The sequence below is a fragment of the Salarias fasciatus genome, chromosome 11, assembly GCF_902148845.1.
Source record: "Salarias fasciatus chromosome 11, fSalaFa1.1, whole genome shotgun sequence".
In the NCBI taxonomy this organism is placed as follows: Eukaryota; Metazoa; Chordata; class Actinopteri; order Blenniiformes; family Blenniidae; genus Salarias; species Salarias fasciatus.
Genome location: NC_043755.1, coordinates 22,343,725 through 22,365,953, shown reverse-complemented (window position 1 = coordinate 22,365,953; position 22,229 = coordinate 22,343,725). Strand labels below are relative to the sequence as shown.

The window sequence follows — 22,229 nt, the reverse complement described above, 5'->3', positions numbered from 1 at the left end:
CTCTGCTTTAAGACATTAAAGGATGTGATGAGAGAAAAAAAATCAAGGATGTACAGTTTAAAAGTCACTGTCAGTGAAAATATGAAGGTGCATAAATGCAAATGTAATGGAAACCTGCACATCTGTACAAAAAAAAACTAAAATAAAAGTAATGAACCATCATAAAGACAATATTTATATTCAATTCGACCAATTCAATGCAGCGTCACCATGTCAGTTTTCGGCCGGATTCAGAGCACTATAAGAGAAAAATGGAGGATTTAGAGATTAGTGAGATCCAAACTCTCCTCGGTAGTGAGTGTAACTGTTACATGTGCACAGTGGTGTGCACAGAGGCTAACTGTTTTTATTTCACTGCAGGGAAGAGAAACTTGGATGCCCTTGCTCTGTGCAGACCTCAGCTCAGCTCAACCTCTGGGGGTCAAGATCAGCCCTCTGCAGAGAGACCCCACAGCCTGCGGAGCGCTCACTCACACTCACACTCACGCTCACACACACACACACACACACACACACACACACACACACACACACACACACACACACACACACACACACACACACACACACACACACACACAAAGCTGCACGTTCGAGCCCATACGACACGTTTTTCTCCCCGTTCTGTCTCAGTACAATGAGCAAGTCACGACACACAGGAAATCACCCAGAGATAGACGAGAGGAAATTAGAAACACCCTCCCAGCATCCCCAGTGAAAACATTTGCAACTCCGGAGCAGAGAGCTCTCGGTGGAAGGATCGGCAGAAAACGGAAAACACAGGCCTTTGTTTTAAAAACCTGATACCTCTCCAAATGTAATCTTCCTGTGCATGCACAAGACGGGACACTCTGTTTCTTAAGTGGTCCTTTGGATGAACAGAAGGTCCACAGAGCAGGACCGACCCCCCGACACCACCCCCCAAACCCCCACATACACACTGTTAACCTTCTTCTCCCCTTCCTTCTTGATATCTTCCTGCATTCTCTGCTCTCCTAAATCCCGTTTGGAGTGGTGGGTGTGACAGTGTAAACAGTGTCTCCCCTTAAATTAAGGTGATTAATGTGTGTACCTGAAGATGACACTGTGCAGATGTGTCTGGCGGTGTGAGGACTTACACACACACACACACACACACATACACACACTAGCTTCTGGCCACGGCCGCAGAAAGCCGGCCTTCCTTCCTGATAACCATGAGGAGAAAAACCTTTCAGCGTGATGTCTCCTGACAACAGATAAGCTCGCTCTCGCCCACATGCCACCACAAGCAGCAAGTCGGTGGCCTGGCACGGCGGCGTGGTGTGGCGTGGTGCGGCGTGGTGCGGCGTGGCGGGGCAGGCAGCCATCCCTGTGGCCCTGCATTCCTCTCTCCTAACACTGCTTACAGAAGCTGACAAGCTCTGGAGGTCTCTCTGGCTGAGGTGGAAATCTGCAAAAATAAACGCTTTAGGTGACATGAAGGCTTTGTTTGTTTCTGCTGGCCCAGCTGTTTGTGTTAGCGCGGTGGGTTAATTGCGACTTTGATCGCTGCGTTTATTGATCCAACAGTGGCCTTAGGAGTGCGGCGGGCCTGGCCTGCCTCGCCGGCTCCCGCTCCCCCCCTCCAGTCCGATCTCGTACATTCACCCCTCCACCACCCGGGTGTGGTGAGCCAATGCAGATGGGTTGTGAAGGATGACCGTGCCAGAGACAGGCGATAGATGCACATGGATGACGGGACTGGACTTAATCCGATGCGATGGCTAAAGTTGCATTAAGCGGGGATCAGGTGAAATAAGATGGGAGAGCTTATTTCATCTGATTAGATGTGAGATGCATCAACTGGGCTCACGGTTGTGCGGATCTTGCCTCATCGCACACTTGACAGGTTTAACTAAAGTCTTGACGCAAAAGACAGGCTGAACAGTTTGTCCAGATGTGAGAGGGGGAAAAAAAAAAAAAAAAAAAAAAAAAAAAGAGGCTTGGCTTGGTTGGCCTACAGTAGTGATGTGGCCAGGCAATTCAGCTTTGGGCTATCGTAAGTGAGCAGAGGTGGCTGAGATTCTGTTATGCAGCATGTAATACAGGCCAAGCTGGATCAGATGGTGATGGACTACAGATGAAAAGAGGATTTTATTGGCTAACTCTGGCAAATTTTCACCACTACTGATTTATGCTGTGTGACCAAATGAAGTAGACCAATGCGGGTTGTTCTAAACCCTCGGCTGATCTTACTTGACCTGTGTCTGGCATGGCTTCCTACTCTGTCCCAGGACGGAGGGCGGATACGCGCTCCAAAAATTTGAGTACGTTTGCCTCCAAAACAAGCCTTCCAAGACACATCCAGAAGATCAGGGGATAAAGCACACATCTTTTGCTTTTTTTTTTTTTCCCTTTCTGTGACATTGTTAAAACATCACAATCTTGTCAGCAATCGTCGTCTCAATGACAATTCTGTACCTAAGATACGCCGTCGGAGTGTCTCATCCAAATAAAAATCAGTTCCAGATCTCCAAAGCCGCTGAGATTCACAGGGTTATGGACGCAGGAGAATCTTGGTAAGCGCTTTTCCAGTGCAGCCCGGTGAGAGGGTCAAGTGTGTGTGTGTGCGAATGTGTGTGCGAACGTGTGTAATGGCTGTGAGGTCATCTGTGGAGGACTGACACAGCAGCAGATGATGGAATGGGATTCTGGCCACACATGCACATTAACATGGAGGTGAGCGTACATACGCCCACTAACACAATGTTCTCAGCGGAGGGAAAAGGCCCGCGACACTTCTACTGTTACACTGGGGGGGGTCTTGATTCTGATCAGCTCAAGTGTCTAGCCAGGGGAGAATGTGCACCCTCTTTTTTCCCCTCTTTCATTTAGCACCAACTCTTGTTTTCCTCTCTCTTCCTCACTATTTTTTTTTTCTTCCTTCCAATAAACTGTCTGTCTCTATATCTGCATGGAGATATTAGAGCAGATTTAATAACAGGAGAGACCAAATTTTCCACAGTTCTAACTCTTCTCTTTGTTTGCATCCAGCAAATCAGTTGTTTTCCATTAAACAACCAGGGACTGTCAAATACCAACATAAAAATCGCTGCATCTGCGTAACAATAAAGAGCCCAGTGGGGTTTTTCTAGGACACTGACACTGATTTAATTCACAACTATAGAAACATTTCGGAAAAGTTTAGATTTTATTAGTATTAGTGTTGTTGATTTTATTCAATCAACATGCTTTTTCCCCTCGTACTTTTTCATGCCAAGTACTAAATGGTGATGACTATGAGGCAGATGAGCAACTTGTTCTTGAGTTTTCACATTGGGAATAGGACGATGACTATGCTATGCTGAACAAATGTCCCATTACAGTAGGAATCGTGTGTGTATGTGTGTGTGTTTTTCTTTTTCTTGATGCTGCACAGTTTCAGCAGGTTTATGAAAGTGTCACAAACATCTTTACTTCACAAGTGAGTGACCAAGTGAGTTTTGGTGACTCTTGCTTTAGTTTTCTATAATGGGGAAAAGAAAGTAAAACATTTTAAACATTTACGCAGATGAGTTTGGGAGAATTGAACTAAAGTAAATGAATCAAACTTTAACTGAATTTAAAGCTGCCAGGCCGCTTGCAGCCTCGTCTTCTAGTTTTCAATTCATCACATGTTCCTGGTGTGTTAACGCCTCGAAACACATAAAAATACATCTGTCAGAGTTGCTGCGATGACTGTCAACTTTAAAAATTGGTAATAAACGAGCACAATCCTTAATGAAATATACTGTTCGAGGTAGTCCAAAATTATAGAGGCAATTACAAATCATTTGGAAATTGTGGGCTCTGACAGACAGCGTGGATGAGGTGTTGAATGGAGGGATGATAGGATGAAGGGAGGGGGGCAAAGGATGAAGTAATGTGCCTGCACAAGGCGCTCCAGTCGGGGGTCAGATCCTGTTCATGGAAACCATCTGGCTGGCTCCATGTGAGCCACACCAAACACACATGATCCTCCTTCCTCTCACTTTCCTCAAGCCTCCAGATTCACCTTCTGCCCATTTTTTTCCTGCTCACATCTTACCCCAACTCCTTTCCATCACTTTACCTTTTCTACCCCACTGCTTTTTCTTCTTCTTCTTCTTCTTTTTTTTTTCTCCCGCTCCCTCTGAAAAGATCCTACTCATTAATGCATGGCAGCTGCAGGGAGCAGTGTTACTTCATTTTTCCATGGCAACGGCCGCTCTGTTTCAGCGGATCCCATTTCAGTTTTGGTAGCAACGTGCTCGTTTGCCAGCGCTGAACACATTCATGTGTTAAATAGAAGGAATTATTTCAAAATTCCTGAAATAAAATCACCGTCCTGATCACTTGCAATTAATATCAGGGCCCGGGGAGAGCATGGGTGTCCTCGGGGGAGGGGAGGGTGGAGAAAGAGGGATGACAGGACGAAGAGGGTTGAGGAAAAACACACGGGACAGAAGAAGACCTGAGAGGTAAGAAGAGTGAGGAAGAGTGAAGTACGTACGAGGAGTAACACGGCAGTGAGCCGCCGCTTCAGATGGCCCAGGTTTCTCTGGCCAAGGTGACAACTGCAGCGCTGCCCTTCAGCCCTAATGTGAAGTGACTACTAAAATAACACCACCTACACACATTACAGCCATGCATGACCAAAGAGCTTAGCTGCCTCTTCAGGGAAACATGCACAGTTTCTCGTTGATCTGCGCGGTGTGTCATGCCAACGGGCTCCACCACCTTGGACCTGCGGGGCTCCATTTGGATGCGATGTTCCCTGACATCACCGGGCCTTGTGCAGTGGTGTGACAAAGACGTTGGCTCTTTGGCGTTCTGTTAATGAGCGACTGAGGCCTCTCTCTATATACATGCAAGTCCTTTTCCTCGTTAAGGCTTCCAGCTCCAGTCTGGTTTCAATATCAGCTGCCCATCCAGTTTTCCCATCCGCAGCTTCAGGAGAAAAATTGAAGGAAGTTCTTTGACAGCTTTGAATTAATTACAAATAGTGCTTTGGTTATTTTAATTGCATTTGTCATTTAATACTTGTGCCGATGTTTAAAGGGATGACACACTTTTACCGGCTGAGATCGGCATGACTGCACTGCATCTGAAGTCAGACAGGAACCGCGGCTGAGAATCATTTCTGGGATTTAGGCTGCAGCGTTGAGCCACAGATAGAGCGTGACACCCAGGGATTCAGATAATAATCTGTGCCCCGACCGCACGCGACGGGACATCACCGGGAATCTGTGCTAACCATGTCTGGCACTGACAAGGACAAGCAGGGAGCAAAGACTAACTCCAGAGCGAAAACGCTACAAATAGAAGTGGTGCATGTTCGACTTTTTCCAGCTGCTTTTACACTTTGAGTGGGCTGTGAAGAAGACATTACACAAGCTTAGACTCACACAGCGCGCACTGGCCAGCACTGTTTGCATTGGGCCTTTTTTTTAACGCTTTAGAGAGAAGAGAGGTATGAAGCAACATTTAAAATGTTACATATTAACGGTGTTCACTGAACGGGAACCAACTGTAAGGCCTCCTTTACATGGTAACGTTTTAAAGGGAAAGTGCGAGACTTGTGTTTTGGGTGTATTTTTAACGTGATAATGATCAGAGACACTGAAATTGCAACTTTTGAAAAATGGCTCCCAACTGGAAGTTTCATAAACACCGCTGTGTGAACAGAGGAAAATGCAATTTTTTGTGGCCCTGATTGAAAATGACATCGTTTTCAGTGTTTCTGCTACTGCCATGTAAACGGACCTTTTTTTTTTACAAATATGTAAATGAAAACTTTTCTTAAATAAATACGCAAAAACAATGCATTTTCACTTGAAATGTCCTGTAAAAGGGGCTTAACGTTCATGAGCCGCGACCACTGATGGATTAAATGCAATCAGTGCCAATTCGAAGCGCATAATTTGTACATTTTCTATTTCACAGGATTATATTACATTACTCCAAATAGAATAAGCGGTCTGCTTCCAGCACAATCCCAATATACGTTTCTCTCATGATCAATCATGGGTAAAGAATTTATGTCAAAGTAACATAGCGAGGTTTATGACGCCATTCCAGACCTGCTGTATGAGGATTTTTTTTTAAAAAACAATTTGCACAATCACAGGCTATCGTGTCTCCGTCTTCTGTTTGAACAGTCTTAAGTGGTCTCAGCAGCCGTACAATAATAAACACCTTTGAAACTCTGTATCACTCATTCTCATTAACCCCATTAGTCTCTATCCGTTGACCTCCACTCTTTTTTTTTTTTTTTTTTTTTGTAGAAGATGGAAACAAAGCCCCTCCATGCTTTATTGGGCACATGTGCAGCAGAAGTGTGAGCCATTAGGTATTCTGTTTACACCGCGCTAAAACAAATGAGTGGTTTAAAGTTGGGGATATCCAAGAACCAGGGGTCCCAGCTGTCGGCCCGTTCGGTTTGGTTGCTTTCCACTCGCATGTCAACGGGACCGTGTGTTTCCTAATTACCGCTGCAGTCCGTGGTGTGGTCCCAGTCGCACAGCCGAAGGGGACAGAGCAAAGTGGAGGCAATGACGGGCTCGGCAAACTATTAGAGGGTTGAGTTAACTTTTGTGGAAGTACTGTAAACAGCTCAGCAGCCTGACACGGGACCTGGTTCTGGAGCGTTCGCTCGCCTCACATGTGTCATGCTCTCTTTCATGTCTGACTGACATCGGTTTGTGTGGTCCTAGCAAGAAGAATTAAGATGATTTAGGAATGGGTTTTTTACTCATTAGTTGTTGTATACGTGCACAGAGAAACTTGCTTCAAAACCTTACTCTAATAAAAAACAGTTCAGCTAAACTCTGTCTTGAAACAAAAACTGACTCCACCTGCGATGGCCTGTGAGACAAAAGGATCAGCTAAACAATGAAGGAATACATTTATGGTCCTGTAGTGCAATTAGTTTAAATAAATATGAAAAAATACCATTGCCATTATGGGATTTGATTTGATTGATCAGATTGGATCACTTCAACATCCAACAACCTTGATCAGAAACTGGAAATATGGCTGTATTAGCACACCTCAGTATTTTTTGCTGTGGAGTTACTGCATAATTTTAAGATGAATTTATGATGAACTGATACGGGATCTAACAATGCTTATACAAAACCCATCATATTAATCCATATAGATTTAGACGCTTCCATATCTGTATCTGATTGGAAAAAAAATATCAGGATGAAATCGTGAACACAGCCTGAAAAAAAAAGTCACGGAATATATTCAGTTTCTCCAAATGGATAAGATGTAACTGCAGTATTCGGGGCAATTATCTTGTTTTCAGTAGTCAATCAAAAGCTAAGATTAAAAAAAAAAAAACAGTGAAGTTACAGCTGTGGATGCATGTGGCCACAATTTTCACAGAAAGACTTGACAATCTGAAAATTAAGTCAAGCAAACTGCAGAACAAAAAAAAACACTCATATAAAGTAACGTCATCCACAATGAGCACAGTGCGCACAGAAACATGCACATGTGCGAACACCATGACTTCCTGCTCCTCCATCAGGGGGGGGCGGGCCTGTCAGGGAGCTGTCAGCTCTCCCTGATGCACATCAGATGGGACTGGTTGTGATGTAGTCGACTCTAACTGGACCACTCAAGACACTCAGACAGACACACAATGGGATCACTCAGCTGTCCAGACAGACAGACAGACAGAGACTCAGTCCTCTACAAAGAGACATGATACGTTAACTGCAGTCTGTGAAGACCATAATGTAAATCCACGAAAACAAACAGAACAAGCAATTCCTATAATTCTCCAGATTCAATATTCAGGTGGTGTGTGAATAGATAGACTAATGCTGACACCTGTATTACAACTAAATTAAATATATAATCCAATAAATAATTATGCTTACTGAATTAAAAAACAACAACAACAACAACAACAACAACAACAACAACAACAACAAAAGCAGAATTTGGCCTGGTACCTGCAGAGTGAGTCGTTTAACAGCATCCCAGGCGTGTGCGATGAGCTCCTTCATCCGCTCCTCTGAAGTTGTCCAGGACTCCGCGGCTGCGGTTTCAGGCATCACCCTCATCGGGATGGACAGAGGACGCGACTCTGGAGAGACAGAGAGAGTTTTCCTGAACAGCTGGCCACTGTCTTCATTTTTCAGCAGTTCTGATGTCTGCTGGATTTGTTGAAAACATTCACTTCGCTGCTGAAATAACCTCTTCACCACAGAAGTAATGTATCACACTGTAAAGTCCTGAATGAAAACCTACTTTTAATTTATTAACATGAGAAAGCTCACTGTCCTGCATTCATCCTTTATGCAGCTCTCTTCATAAGTCACTGTTATTTTCATTTGCTGTACAGGATCATGTTATATGATGTTTAAATGACACTTCATTGAGGTGATGTAATGTTGGCGCTGGGGTTTCTTGTCTCCTGCAGTGAGAGCGGGAGCTATGAGAACTGGGACAATCGCACAAACACAGCGGCGCTCTAGACATGACATGTCCTGGTGTGCCTGCTGTGGTCCAGACGACGGGTGATTGTCTCTCCTGACAGTCATGGCAACGGTCAAGTGCAGAAATCACACAGCAACAAACATATTCAGTTGTCTTCTGCAATAATAACCGTGAGAGAGGGACAGTCAAAATATGCCTCCGGGGCTGAGGACGGAGGAGACACAGAGGAAGAGCTGTAAAGGAGGCGCATATCCAGGTTAACCTGAGGTCTGCGGATGTTAAAGCCATCAGGGCGTCAGAGGTTACAAATGAGGAGGGGGGGGTCTCTCTGAAGACACATTAAGACATATTCTATGATTTAAAAGTCTGCCTTGCTCAGCAGCTCCATCTGCGCAGTTGTCGTCAAACAGCAGCAACTCCTCAGACGCTCCCAAACGACACTGGATGGGTCGGCATGGCGATGGCAGAGTGTTCCTGAGGGGAGTCCACAAAGAGGACGGATCGCTGATACAGAGACCTGCGGGTGAAAACTGTGTGTTTATGTGACTGATGGAGCACGGTCACAGGTGTGTGTGTGTGTGTATGTGTGTGTGTGTGTGTGTGTGTAAGTGGAAGAAAGCAGGCTGAAGGCCGAGATCACTAGGTCTGGATTCCTCAAGTATTTTCTCACGCTCAGCATCCAGGTGCCTCTGGCACATGGGGACTATGAAATGGACCGTATTTGTCATGATGCCTACAATCAGTGTTGCACATTTTGCACATTTGGCAGCCTATATTTTCCAATCGACCCTTCACTTCACTCCTATTCATCAGCTGCAGGTCTGTCTTTTTTTTTTTCCCCCCCTGAGGACGTTTAACACAACCAATTCCAGTGTTCTTTGACTAAATACCCACAGAGATGGCAGAAATTAACTTTGACAGGGCAGATTGTGTTTCATGGACTGTCTCCTATTCAGTAATGTGAATGCGAGCGAGCTGCATGAACCGCTGTGATATCACTGAGTTTTGATGTAATGGCCCATGTGTGCGTTGGAGCTCCTCTGTCACGGCGCATTAGGAGGGCTTCCCGTTGGGCTCTGCAGGGGATCCGTGCAGACATGACGAAGCGCTCGCTGCTGCCCCTCCCTGCCATGTGGCCCGGCTGTCTGGACCAGGAAGGCATAAACCGTGGCGCTGGGCGGGGCCTATAGAGAGCACCCAAACAGCGCTGTGTACATGCGAACTTTATTTTTAAGCGTTGAGTCAGTGTCTGCGGCCGTGTGAACATCGCCGTCTGCACACAGGCATTTCGAGAAGTGTGTCTGTGTGTGTGTGTGTTAGTTTGGGTGCATAGGACTCCATTAGTGGTTATCGCAGGCAACAGAAAAATCTCACAAGTTTGGTCAGCGTGCCGATTACCTCACCTCCGAACACTCCGCTCAACTAAACAGCATCTCACCACAACGGACAATACGCCGTAAACATACATTACACGTACACACACACTGCCCTGACAACACCGAGAAACACAAACAGCGAAATGAGTTCACACCCTCACAAATCATCGCTCATTACATCTGAGAGTAAATACAGGCCAGCGTTATTAGATTGTGGGACACTGATTCAGCTCACAATGTTTTAGTTACGAGGTTTGCTGCACACTGTACCAAAAATAAGGAGAATTCTTCTCACTTTCACAGTGTACTTAAGGAAAACTGAAGACGAAGTGTAATTAACCGCAGGTTAGGAAATATTTATAGTCGAACAAAATGACATTGAGTTGTTGCAATTATCTTATGAAAAGAAAAAGAACAGAAACTTCCATCAGGAAAATAAACAAGGGACCGGCTAGAGTTTAACAGAATGTACAAAGCAGCAAAGCTGTGCTTGTCGAAGAAGAGGCATGCTTTTCACAACATTAGGAAAAAAAAAAAAAAAAAAAAACAGTCTTCAAAAGTCTGCAGCAATTTATCTTTAACAAACCTGGACATATCAGAATAACAGGAGGGGCACATGGATCTGAGAGCACCACTGCCGTGCTTTACCTCCAAAGAAACAGTGAATTATTTATTATCAAAAGAAGAAACAAAACCGCCGCTGAGCATTAATTCCTGTCTACTGAACGCACTTAAATGTGCTGCACTCATTTTTCAATAAAGACTTGGTTATTGGGACGAGCGTGGCTGAGCGGGAGCTGTGAGAGACCAGGAAGAGGATTCTCCATCACCTACTGAGGTGGTTTGTGAGTTTGGGTGTCGGCCAAACCGTGAGCGTTCCTCCCCAGAGGGGGAGAGAGAGAGTCTGGTAGGCCAATCAGAAAGAGCGCAGAGGAACAGCATAGGCAGTAACAATGTAAAGCCAGCCTGCACGAAGCTCTCGGCTCAATTTTAAATACCATTCCAGGGCTCTGTTTGTTAATCCAGGGGTCATTATTTGGAATGAAACTGCCATATCTGGTTATAGTGACTTGGCGCCTGCAGTTCCTTTAGTGAGGGGATTGGGAGAAAGAGGGAGGTGGGCAAGGGCCGACTGTGTAAGAAAGACAGAAAGAGCACAAAAGGTCTAGATTCAAATGAGAGAGAAATGTGACAGCAGTGCCCAGAGCTCTTAAACCTGGCCCGGACTAACAAGTCCTGTGAGTGCTCTTAAAGTGGGGTTATTCCCCCTGCCTCGTGCCATCACAGCCATGTCCTCACATTAACCCTCGCTGAGGCCATCGGGCTAATCTGTTATTGGCCAAACGCTCCGGCAGTTTTGTTCTCACACTCTCACGTCTCGTACAGTTCGGACAGTTTAGTCTGCTGAGCGTTCTGGAGTTGTGACGGTGATTATTCATCCTTTAGCGCTGCTAAAAATTCCTGTGTCTTTGAGCGCTGCCTGAGGCTCCAGCGTGTGTCGAGCCATGAGAGAGAATGTGGCAACCGGTGCTCCGCCAGCAACATGTTGACTCTGAGGCGAGAAACAAATCGGTGCCGCCTCGCTCTGTCGTGATGTACGACGCCACAACCCAGTGACGAGGCTGTCAAACGTGTGAGGGCGCGTGGAGTGTCCATCGCACGTCGTTCAAACACGCCAGCAAACCTTCAGCCCCACAAAGCATCCCTAGGTGTCCCCAGCACTCGAGCTGCTCAACCATAAAAGCAGCGTTTCCTCCGCTGCCCGCTATCTTTCCGGTATGTTCCCCATTCCAGACGGTTTACAGTGAGTTGAAGTGTTGTGTACTTCGCCACAGCTGCATGCGGACGCTGTCATGTGGCTCTTTAATAAACCTGCCCGCCTGTTTGTTTTGGATGCAACTCCGTGTTTATTGAAATATTTACGTGACTCTGTTTGTGTCAGTGTCATGTGAGCCCTGCAGGATTGGTGGAGTTTTGAGAATAATTCTTTACATATAGTAGTCATGATATTGTGATGTGCTGAATAATAACCGACAACAAATATTTTAAATATTTTCAGCTGGCAGGCAGTGTTTAGGGTGTATCTGTCGTAGTTTGAGGAAGAGTTTAGCATCGTAGTAACGACTCTCTGTGCAGGAGAAAGGATAAATACTGCAGGTCACCTGCATTTAAAGCAGGGCTGTCAAAAAACACAAGCAAACATCCTTAAGAAAAACACCATAAAATTAATCAATATGATATGTGGAATTAAGAAGTAAGACGTAATTAAGTTGCATAAATGTTAAATTAAGAAGTAAAATGTGTCCATGTTGCAGTGAACATTGTCAGGAATATCTCATGATCCAAATAGATAAAAATAAATATGGCACTTTTTCTACAACTTCAGTTAAAGCAGTTTTCTTATTTCATATTAGCACAATGTTTATTTGGATTGTTGCATTTGTGAATTAATCCATTGGAAAGTAGGCATAATGTGCTAATTCCAGGACAGGATAAATGAGATCACGCTTCAAATTAGTTTTTTAATAAAAAGTCGACATCCATTCTACATCATGGAACTTAGTCTTTGTCTTTAGTTTTATAGAAAGTTGAAAAGATCAACTGCAAAGAAAAATACAATCTCATCGAGAATTATTACCTGTTAATAAATAAAATGTGATCAGGGAGGGTTTAAGGCGCTCCAGTTTATCCATTACCATTCAGGCTGAAGCATTGGTTAACTTGAACAATATTTTTCGGGACATTTCTCTCCGGGAGAAAAAGGAGGACCGGCTTTAGCCAAAACCATGACACAACAGAAAAAGTAACTAAACAGGAATCATCTCGGCTCAAGTTTCCAGTCCTGTCAATAAACTGGGTCCAGCTTGTAGAGTCAACCGCACTACATCTGATCCACCACAGCTTAACCCAAACGTCCCCCTGCGCTGCCCTCGCTTCGCTCCAGCAAACCGCAGCCAACATCCACAAGGCCAGGCAGCCTTATCGCTCATGGAAGCGGGACGGGAATCCAGACCAACACATCCACTCCTATGTTCTCGTCGGCGAGTCGGGGCCAAAAACGTAATGTAGTGAGCGCGGTCCCACACAGACTACAGCCATTTTTCTCTGGAGGAGGTGGGGGGCTTCTATCTCATTATTCCTCCTTGTTCTTGTTTTCTTTCCCCACTCCAGCCATCATTACCTTGATAAATTATTGTCTTTACCAGAAAAATTAAACTATATAAATAACTCCACAATGAAAATATTATCCCCTTCTGAAAAGCGCACGGCAGCCAATAAAAACCTGCCTGACTTCCATCAGGCTACTTGGGCTTGGACGAGAGTTATGTATGACTGTGCAGTTCTGCCTCAAGTCCTCTCATCAGTCCTCTCTCTCCTTCAGAAATGTGTATATGCATGTATATATTAGTTTCTGTCTGCCGTTTACTTCTCCAAAACATATTAATTTATGTCTTTCCATAATATATGTCTCTCAACCATGCAGCCTGGCTTTTCTTTCCTGTTCCCAGCCTCTTTTTATTTTATTATTTCACTGAAGCTCCACGGTTGAAATCACAGTGAAGCCATCAGTGCAGGAATGTTTTTATGAGCTTCACAGCCTTGACCATCACCAAATATTGTCTCTTTCCTCGCAGATTAACAGAATAAAATAATGCAAACGTTCCCACTGCCATGTGCCTCTGTGGCTTCTCCAGTAAATGAGAAAACTACATTTAATCCCATCACGCAGACCACAAGCAGACAGGACCAAACGGCGGGCGGCTCCAACTCGTTCCTGAGCGCAGCCAGAGAGGAGGATAGGTTTCTCCACGAGAGAAGTATGTTCTCAGCGCGCCAACGGCTAATTTTAGGATTGAGAAGAAAAGCCGGTGAGATCATTACTCTGGTTGATGTTATAGAACAATGAGAAGCTCGGGACTTCGAGGCTCTTGATCAGAAACACGGCGCGGCTGCCAACAAGAACATTCATTAGGGACAAATAAAGAAAATACTTAGAGGCTAGTTTTATGTGAACCAATTTGTGGGGTAATTGTGCGGGCAGACAGAAATCGACCTCAAACTAAGGAGGGATGATTTTGTTTTTAAAGCAGTCTTTCCACGGCCTTTCTCGCTGAGGGCAATCACACAAAAAAACAAGTGTTAACACTTCTGTAATGGTGTTACCACGCAACATTCAAACAAACCTGCCACGCCACTGAAATAATCAGTGTTGGGTTTGAAAATGAAGTCAAAACCTGTGGCGGTGCAGTTCATTTACCAAGGATATTCAGTCACACTGGAAATATTAGGCACCCATAAAAGCACAATAAAAAAAAAATAAACAAATAAAATAAAAAGGGCACTAGGGGAATTTTGGTGTGTGATTTTGCCAACAGAGTATGTGTCAACAGAAAAGATGACCAGGAAGAAAATGGGGAGCTCATCTAAATTCCACAACCTGAGAAAAACAATCCTTCACCAAGCTGTGTGTTTAAAGTCAGAGTCTCTGTCCTCCGCTGGAGCTGGCGTCGGTCCAACTCAGCCGGCGCTGCTCCGCAGAGCCGGCGGTGTCCTGTAACATGTGCCGTGTATATTTAACATGTGCAGTGACCAAAACCAGAAACGGAAGAGAGGAAAGGTGAAATATTTAGTTGCCAAACGGAGCGGAGTGGAGATCGGGGCCGGGCAGCCCCGCGGCGGTATCAGCTTGCCCTCAGTGCTTTCTGGGGAAATGATCCACAGTCCACTGGCTCTGTGTGTCTCTGTACATTTGCCTACACATTAACAGGCACCTTCCAAAAGGCCTGCAGGAAAGTCCCCCTTGATTACTACGAAACTGTAGCTAGGGCTGAATGTGGTAACAAAACAACATAACACTCTCTTTACATCATAAAAGTGCCAGGCAGCGGTTCAAACGGCCAATTGGAAGCAGGGACATCGAGCGAACGCAATTGTTCTGAGGAGGCTTTGAACTGCTAAAACCTCTGAAAGAGACTTTTGCTTTCCGTGGTTTATGATTTATTCTGTTAATTCCCCGAGGTGATTTTTGTGGGGAAATCAATAGCTCCAGTGGAAAACTACGAGAATCAATAGGCGCAGAAAAAGAGCTGCCGCCGCCAATTTATAATCAAGCGGAACGGAACGCAGCTCTGTCGCAGTTCTCCATATAGCCGGCACGTCGGATCATTTAATCTTATAATAGTATTTCAAACAACCACGCTGTTCAAGTGCAAGCTGCTAACTTACATTTTCAAGCTAACCACTTGAATACATGGTTAGTATACAAACCGTGGGATTGTATTTCAGAGGGATGTATCCTGAAGCTAAATGTGGCAGAAAATCTGTCTTTAAGCATTAGATTAACACAGAGATCAACTTTGTGCCAATAAAAATGCACTGACCAATTGTGAAATTACATTAGGAGTGGAATCTCTCTTACACTTTAATGTTTCTTTGGTCTGGTCACCCAATGTTCTCACTTTGAAGAAGCTAGCAATTATTAGTAGCAGCTTGTCTTTTAGTCAACAATGAGTTATACTTACAACAAAGCACACACTGCTATCTCCAACAAATACATTCTGTCAAACACACTTGAACTCACATGCCACATTCAGCTCAATTTCCTCCTGAGTGGGCAAGAACGGTGAAATACTGGCACAATAACCCATGAATTTAAAGTTTACAGATGAAAATTAATAAGAAGATGTTTATATTTTCAGAAAACCGAACAATTACTACAGAAAATGACAACAATCTCAGCACAAAGGCAATTTTAATGAAACTATCTGTGCATAATACAGTGAAATGCCCAAAAAAGATATGTTCCTATAGATGTCGCATTCAGCATGTTTTTACAAACTCACTCTGACAGCTTGGCTTAAAGGCTGATCCGAGTTTTGTAGCGTTCATGGGAGCATCACCAATATCTCGGCTCAGGTCTCACTGTTGCATTGTGTTCGCTACTCTTGAGAAATTTAAAAAGAAAAAAAGGTTTTCTTATTTTTTTATTTTTTATTTTTTTACAATTTCCGGCCGGATTGGAGCCTCTTAAGGGTCGGTTTGATCCATGAGCCTTATGCTAAACACTCTAGAGAAGGGACCTTCCAAAGCCTGGGATCGGTAGATTTTCTTTGTCTTAACTAAATTTCCTGAGACTGAGGAAAGGATCGTTTCTGATCGTAATCTATTTGCGAACAGGCACGCCGGTGGAGAGCAAAGGATTAGTCCTGACAGCGCTTGGCAGTGTCGTCAGCGGCGCATGCCTACCGGCAATGGCGAGGTGCCTTGTGTGTGTTTGTTGTAATTACATTTGCTAAGTCAGTCAAATAAAAACGTCTCACAGTTGTGCTGAGTGAAACAAATTTGGTGCTTTATGCAAGTGCGGCGGTGGCCTCGTGGTTAGAGAAGCAAGCTTGTGTTTGGATGTTCGCAGGGTTGAAACTCACTACCGACAGTTACCACTGAGCAAGGCTTTTATGGCCTCCAACTGCTAACAGGAGACACGCATGCTGAGACATGGGTTTTAATACGGAGGACCAATTTCACTGCAGGTATATTAGAGGCTCCGAGCACCATCATCGTGTAAACAGACACCGAAAACGCAACAAAGGTTTTCCGTTTTCATTTAAAATCTTCATGTAAAGGGGATCTCAGAACTTCTTTTTACCTGGACTTTATATGAGACACCGGCCAAAAAACTTCTCTCCTGTAATATTTGAAGCAATAATGAAATGCTTACAGGTGGAGACGTCACCAGCTCTTCTTTAAAACCACACACTTGTGGTTCCGACCGTCGCAGTTGCAAATCAGTGTTATTTAATTGACAGCAGTGTTATGATTCCTCTAAGACCCTCACCGCATCTCCTCCTCCCAAGCGACCGAGCGGCAGCACCAGTGGCAGCTCAGCTGGCCGCCTGCTGCTGTTCACCGCCAGCTCGTCTGATGTGTTTATTCCTCGTGCATCCCTCCGAATGGCAGCTGCAGCACGCGCCGACTCCAACTGGCAAACAACCTACACATCGCTCCGCTGTTTACCTAAACAGATGACTACAGACTGAAAAATAAAACGTCTGCTGCGGTGATTACAAACCCCCCTGGAGTCCCTTGAGAAATTATGTACCAGCTACAAACCCGCAACTGAAACCCGCCTTGTCGCATGTTCGGACGTTTATTTGGAGTCACGTTAAAATAAGCACATTAAAGCCATCAAGCGAGATGCCAAGTGTTTGCAGAATTAAATAAAAATTCTGTCTTTGTACTTGCTCCAAAAAGAGAAAAATGTCTTGGACCACTTCAGTTCATTACTGAAATCGACACACTTCTCAGGGCAGATATTAATTTGAGAGAAAATGTTGCTCTGTCACCGCTCAGGAGGTTTACATCCATCAAGGGGCACTGCTTATTTATCAACTACATACACGAGTCCACATCATTAGAACTTACTGATTCCACCCAAACTGAACCAGAAATAAGAATTTTTTTGTGGTAAACACACAGAAATTAGAAAGGATCCAGCAGATGACGTGACACGGCTGAATCGCACCAAAGATGAAAAGCAGGAGACAGTTTAACATCCAGCTAACAGTCAATGTGGCGTAAACATCCAAGACAATCACCATCAGCTAATACCAGAGTTATACTGCAGGACTGGAGCTGGCCAGTCGTACTGTGGCGGCAGAGCGAGCTTCCATCGTACTGCTGATGGCTCAATGTCCACATTCACTTTCACGGCGCCACACACATGGTAAAGCAATCAATAAATCTTCTTCGATCGTCACTTGTTGGATGTCGGCAGCTCTTCTGGGGTGTGACAAGGACGGAGGTTTTACAAGGGAAAATCCACCCCAACAACATGAGACATTCCCATGACTCCGAGCCATTCAACGGTCTCTCACTTCAGTTCAGCTGGGAAATGTTAAAACGTTAACGTGAAGCTAATCTCTGGGCTGTATTGAGCGGATCTGCTTCAGTATATACTGCGCTCCATGCTGAAGCAGAAGACTGAAACATGAGCATAGACCTCCTCTATATATCAAATATATGTGTCTTCTACAGAGGTGAGGCAAAAACAAGAGACAAATAAAACACTTTGTTTCTTAAACACTGTTAAAGAGGATTTGGCGCTGGGGTGTCAGGCTCATTTTAGTTAACAGGCAGCATGAAGCCCAATTTCATCTTGAGTGAGCAGACCAGTGAAACACTCCCTTAATAACTATGAAACTTTGTTGTAGTGCGGGCATGAGTGATGAAAATGACTCTATTTTCACAAAACCAAACAACTACTACGAAAAAGGACTCTAATTTCAACATAAAGCTAATTTTAATGATACACTCTGGCGCAAAATACAGTGAAATGTCACAATAACAACAAAAAAAAACTTCTCCTACAGCTGTTGCGTGTCTTTACCAACTCACCCTGGCAGCATGGCTTTGAGGCTAGTTTACTATCTGCCATGTCAGCATCACTGATGACTCCAGTCTCAAGACTGTTTAAGATTTTTTTTTTTTTTTTTATTTAAAGAAAGAAGAAGAACAAGAAAAAAAATTCTTTGGAATTTTTACAAATCACTTGATGGATTGGCAGACTGGATTGTAGCCTCTTGTGGACCTGGTTTGGCCCACGGTCCTTATGTTTGGCACTCCAATTTAGATACATGTAGATCTCAGTAGGAAAAGTGAAATTTTAAAGGTTACCAGTTTGCAATGGTTCTGTTTTGAGCTGTACTACAAGTGATCTATATGATCACCAATCAAATGTGATCTTATTCCATTAGAATCATGTATGTACTGGTGAATAATGTGTGGACCTCATCATCATGAACCACTCCTGAAATGAGCATCTTCTAAAAAAAAATTGAAAGAAACAGAGCATCTCAAACTTTGGATTAAATACCAGAGAAACATATGTGAGAAGTCAGCGTCCCTTCTTTAGGAGGGATGATGCACATGGAGAAATAAAACAATTAAGCTCAGTTATTGTGAAGTAAAGCTGTAGGACGATGAACCTGCTTTGAGCTCCAGGCTTTCAGGATCTTCTGACTTATTGTTTCCCCTGTGATTAAAACCACAAGGGCCTAAAGCCTCTGCCCTTTACTTACTTTGATTGCTTGCGGAAACAATTTGTAACTTTTCATTACAGCTTCTCCTGTGACACCGCAGCAGTTTCCAGAGAAGATTCTATCCATCCACTCCAGTCCAACACGGGGGGGCAGTGACGGCAGTGACGGCGTGGTTTTCGCAGCATCGCCTCTGAGCGCCTGGTTACTGATGCCTTGTTTTCACTTTGCAGCAGAAATATTTGGATAAGAAAGAACTAAAGTTTGACTGAGCGCGTATTCCTGAGCAACGAATGCAGCCAACAATGAGATGCCATATACAAATATGTCCAACACTAAACACTCCTACATGTTGGGATGCGCGGACCACTTAACATTTTACAACCCTGTGTGTCACTTGATGTCAAAGCGCGTTCAGTTAATTCTTACAGTCGGGCCTTGAACTTTCAAAGGTCTGGTGTAAGACCGGATGGAGACACGATGACCAAAACAGAAAATGGACATCAAATAAGAGGCAAAGCTAAACAGAGAGATCAACAGACCAAACGGATGGTCAGAGAAACAGTCACGGACACAAACAATGCACTGACAGCCAGTGTACTCTTCTCAGTGAGTGTCGCTAACAAACTGCAGCCTGGTGTTTTGTGTGGAGCCACAGTGACTGTTTACTGACAGAAAACCCAACGAGAGAATGTACCGCTGTGATGCTGCGGTATGGAAAAGCCATTAGTGCAGATTGGACAAAACGGGGAGAAAAAAGGGAAGGCGAGAGGAAACGGCAGCGTGACCTTTCAGCTGCGAGCTCTTTAAGTGCACAAGGAAAGAACCCTAATGGCCTTTTTTAGACTCTGAAATGTCAAAGGAGCATTTTTCCTATCAAAACACTTGACATGGGAGAATGTTATACACATGCAATGTTATTTACGGCTGCAGGATGACTTCACCCAAAACAGGGATCCATCACTCCTGTTGGGAACACATTTCCCAGGGACTTTAAAAAAGGCCCGTCCCCCCCCCCACCGACTCGTCACTGCAATGATTTGGCAGACTGTCTCAACCGTTGCAGGACCTGGAGATTAACCACTGCGAGAGGGAAGATTTCTTTATTTCTTTATTTGTTCATGTTTTGGGGATTGTGTAACTAATTGGGCTGCACGAAGCCGGCCAGGACGTTCCACTGGTTCACATTAATTAAATATCCATAGGGGAACATGTGAGTGAGGAGGTGGGCTATTTGGTTCAGAAATAACCATGTGAGCATGAAATGAAAACCTAGTGCTGCAGCCAGCGAGGCTCTGGATCGTGTCATGGACAGCTCCTAAACAAAGTGACGGCTCCCGCCATCCTCCCAGGTAGGACTCTGAAAATACACGCAGTATATGTTTATGGTGTTTCAGGTAGATTTTGGTTTTGTGATCACCACACGAGGGTTAGACGCAGTCGATCAAGTCGGCGGCTCACACTGACGGAAAGAATCGATGAAAGTCAAAATATGCAGGCTTGATTTATTGTTCCTTCAATTTCTTATCATATCTTTGCCAGATGGAAGATCAATGTAACAAGCTAACACTATTCAAACCATGTTAGGACTCCTTATCTCTCCCTTGATATATAAATGTCAGTAAACAGCACCACAAAGTAGCTACTGATTCATCTTGTCGGCTGTACTATTACATGTACCATTACACGCAAACAAGCTGCTGTTTCCATAGATTCCACTGATATAAGTCATATAAATCATAACACATACACAGAACATCAAACACACTTTCCATCAGTAACAAGAAACATGGCACAACACCTCTGAGGAAGGACTTGGACCTCCTCTCATTCATCTTCACCCAATGAGTTGGTTCAAGCACTTTAAAACTATTTATTTAACATTTGGCACAGACTCGTCTGACAGTGTATTATGTTTGGCGTGAAGTTATTTGGATCACGTTCAAAGCCAGTCAAGTCCAGCCAACCGGGCCTGAGCTTCTATCTTATTGTGGCTGGTGGCAGGACAGGTAAGGAGGACACTGGCTGAGACACAAGTGAGACGTCGAAAGCTTTCCTTCGTGTATCAAATCTATCCATCTGCGTTCAAAACGATCAAACCTTCCTCTTTGTGATGACATTTACTTTTAATGGAAACCACTGCAAGGCTGGAAAAGTGTTTCCACTTGTGGCATACACAGGTATGGAGATGAAACGTTGTCTGCTTGTGACTCATGTTTTGTGTGAAATGATGGATAGTTATTCTGCAGGTATGTGTGCGTACGTGTGTGCGTGCATGTGCACACTGGCTGGGTCTGTTCTGAGCAGGGGGGGGGGTCCCAGAAAGTGGAAAACTGGCATCGGGGCCCGGTGCAGGCAGCCAAGCCACTCATCTATTCTGGGCATCCAGAGCCCACAGAGCTGCAGTAATAGCAGCAGAGGAGGAAAACAGAGGATGACAAGCCTGGATATGTGGTGTCCTCAGAGAAACGGGTTCACCGAGGTGTCAGCACGTTGTAGGCCGTTACGCAACAACATGGTAACATGGATTCATTACATAGAAACACAGTTAACTACATCCGCCGTGAAGTGGCGTTACTCCACCGCACTTAGGTTAAGACACTGACAGAAGTGACTTTATGTGCACTGTGGCAGCGATCGCATTAATGTAATGCTGTTTTCTGTACCTGTCACCGTCTTGGTTTTCACCGGGCTGCTGGCGTAGTCCGAGGCCTGGTTGGACGGCTGTTTGGCCAACGGCGTGCTCCCAACTGACGCTTCGTCCTCTCTCCTCTTGGCCAGAGGAACTTGACCTTGATTCTGAAATGAAAAACTTTCTTTTATTATGCCATAAACATTGGAGTGAAAGTAAAATTCGGTGTCATATCAATTTTATTTATACAGCATACTTTAACACAGCACAGCATGTGCCAGCACTTCTCCAGGTCAGATCTTTCAGAAAGATCTTGTTTTCATGCACAAGAATGCAAATTGAGAGTTCGCAAGCCATCCATGGGACTCTTTGATAATATTGGAGATCAGGGTTAATCAGAGGACGTGATGCATAATGCGATAAAAGACAGAGAGGCAGGCGGACGGAGGAAAAGGAAAGACAAATGCAGTGGAACACAACACCAGCCTCCAAGACCAACAAGGACGAGTGACAGCTCGCTGTTTTTTTGAGCAGTCTCCCATGCAGGCCAAACACACACACACACACACACACACACACACACACACACACACACACAGAGAGACACACACACACACACACACACACACACACACGGAGATGGCTGAAAGACAAAAGAATGGAACGTTGGTCTGAAATAAGGAAACCCCATCAGAATCAGCCAGCAGTATCACTAGGCTATGATGCAGCTGCACAAGGCCGCAGGCCAGC

General features: G+C 44.5%; 1 protein-coding gene across 2 annotated transcripts in view; it reads right to left on the bottom strand.

Moving 5' to 3' along the window:
* The window catches only part of vps13b (vacuolar protein sorting 13 homolog B), a 312,159-nt gene that overhangs the window by 170,074 nt on the left and 119,856 nt on the right, over nucleotides 1-22,229 (bottom strand). For both annotated transcript variants that reach the window (XM_030102906.1, XM_030102905.1), the window contains exons 21-22: nucleotides 21,514-21,646; nucleotides 7,950-8,083 (exon numbers count right to left, since the gene is read on the bottom strand). In XM_030102906.1, the coding sequence (XP_029958766.1) occupies nucleotides 7,950-8,083; nucleotides 21,514-21,646 (267 nt within the window). The remainder of the gene's footprint in view (nucleotides 1-7,949; nucleotides 8,084-21,513; nucleotides 21,647-22,229) is intronic.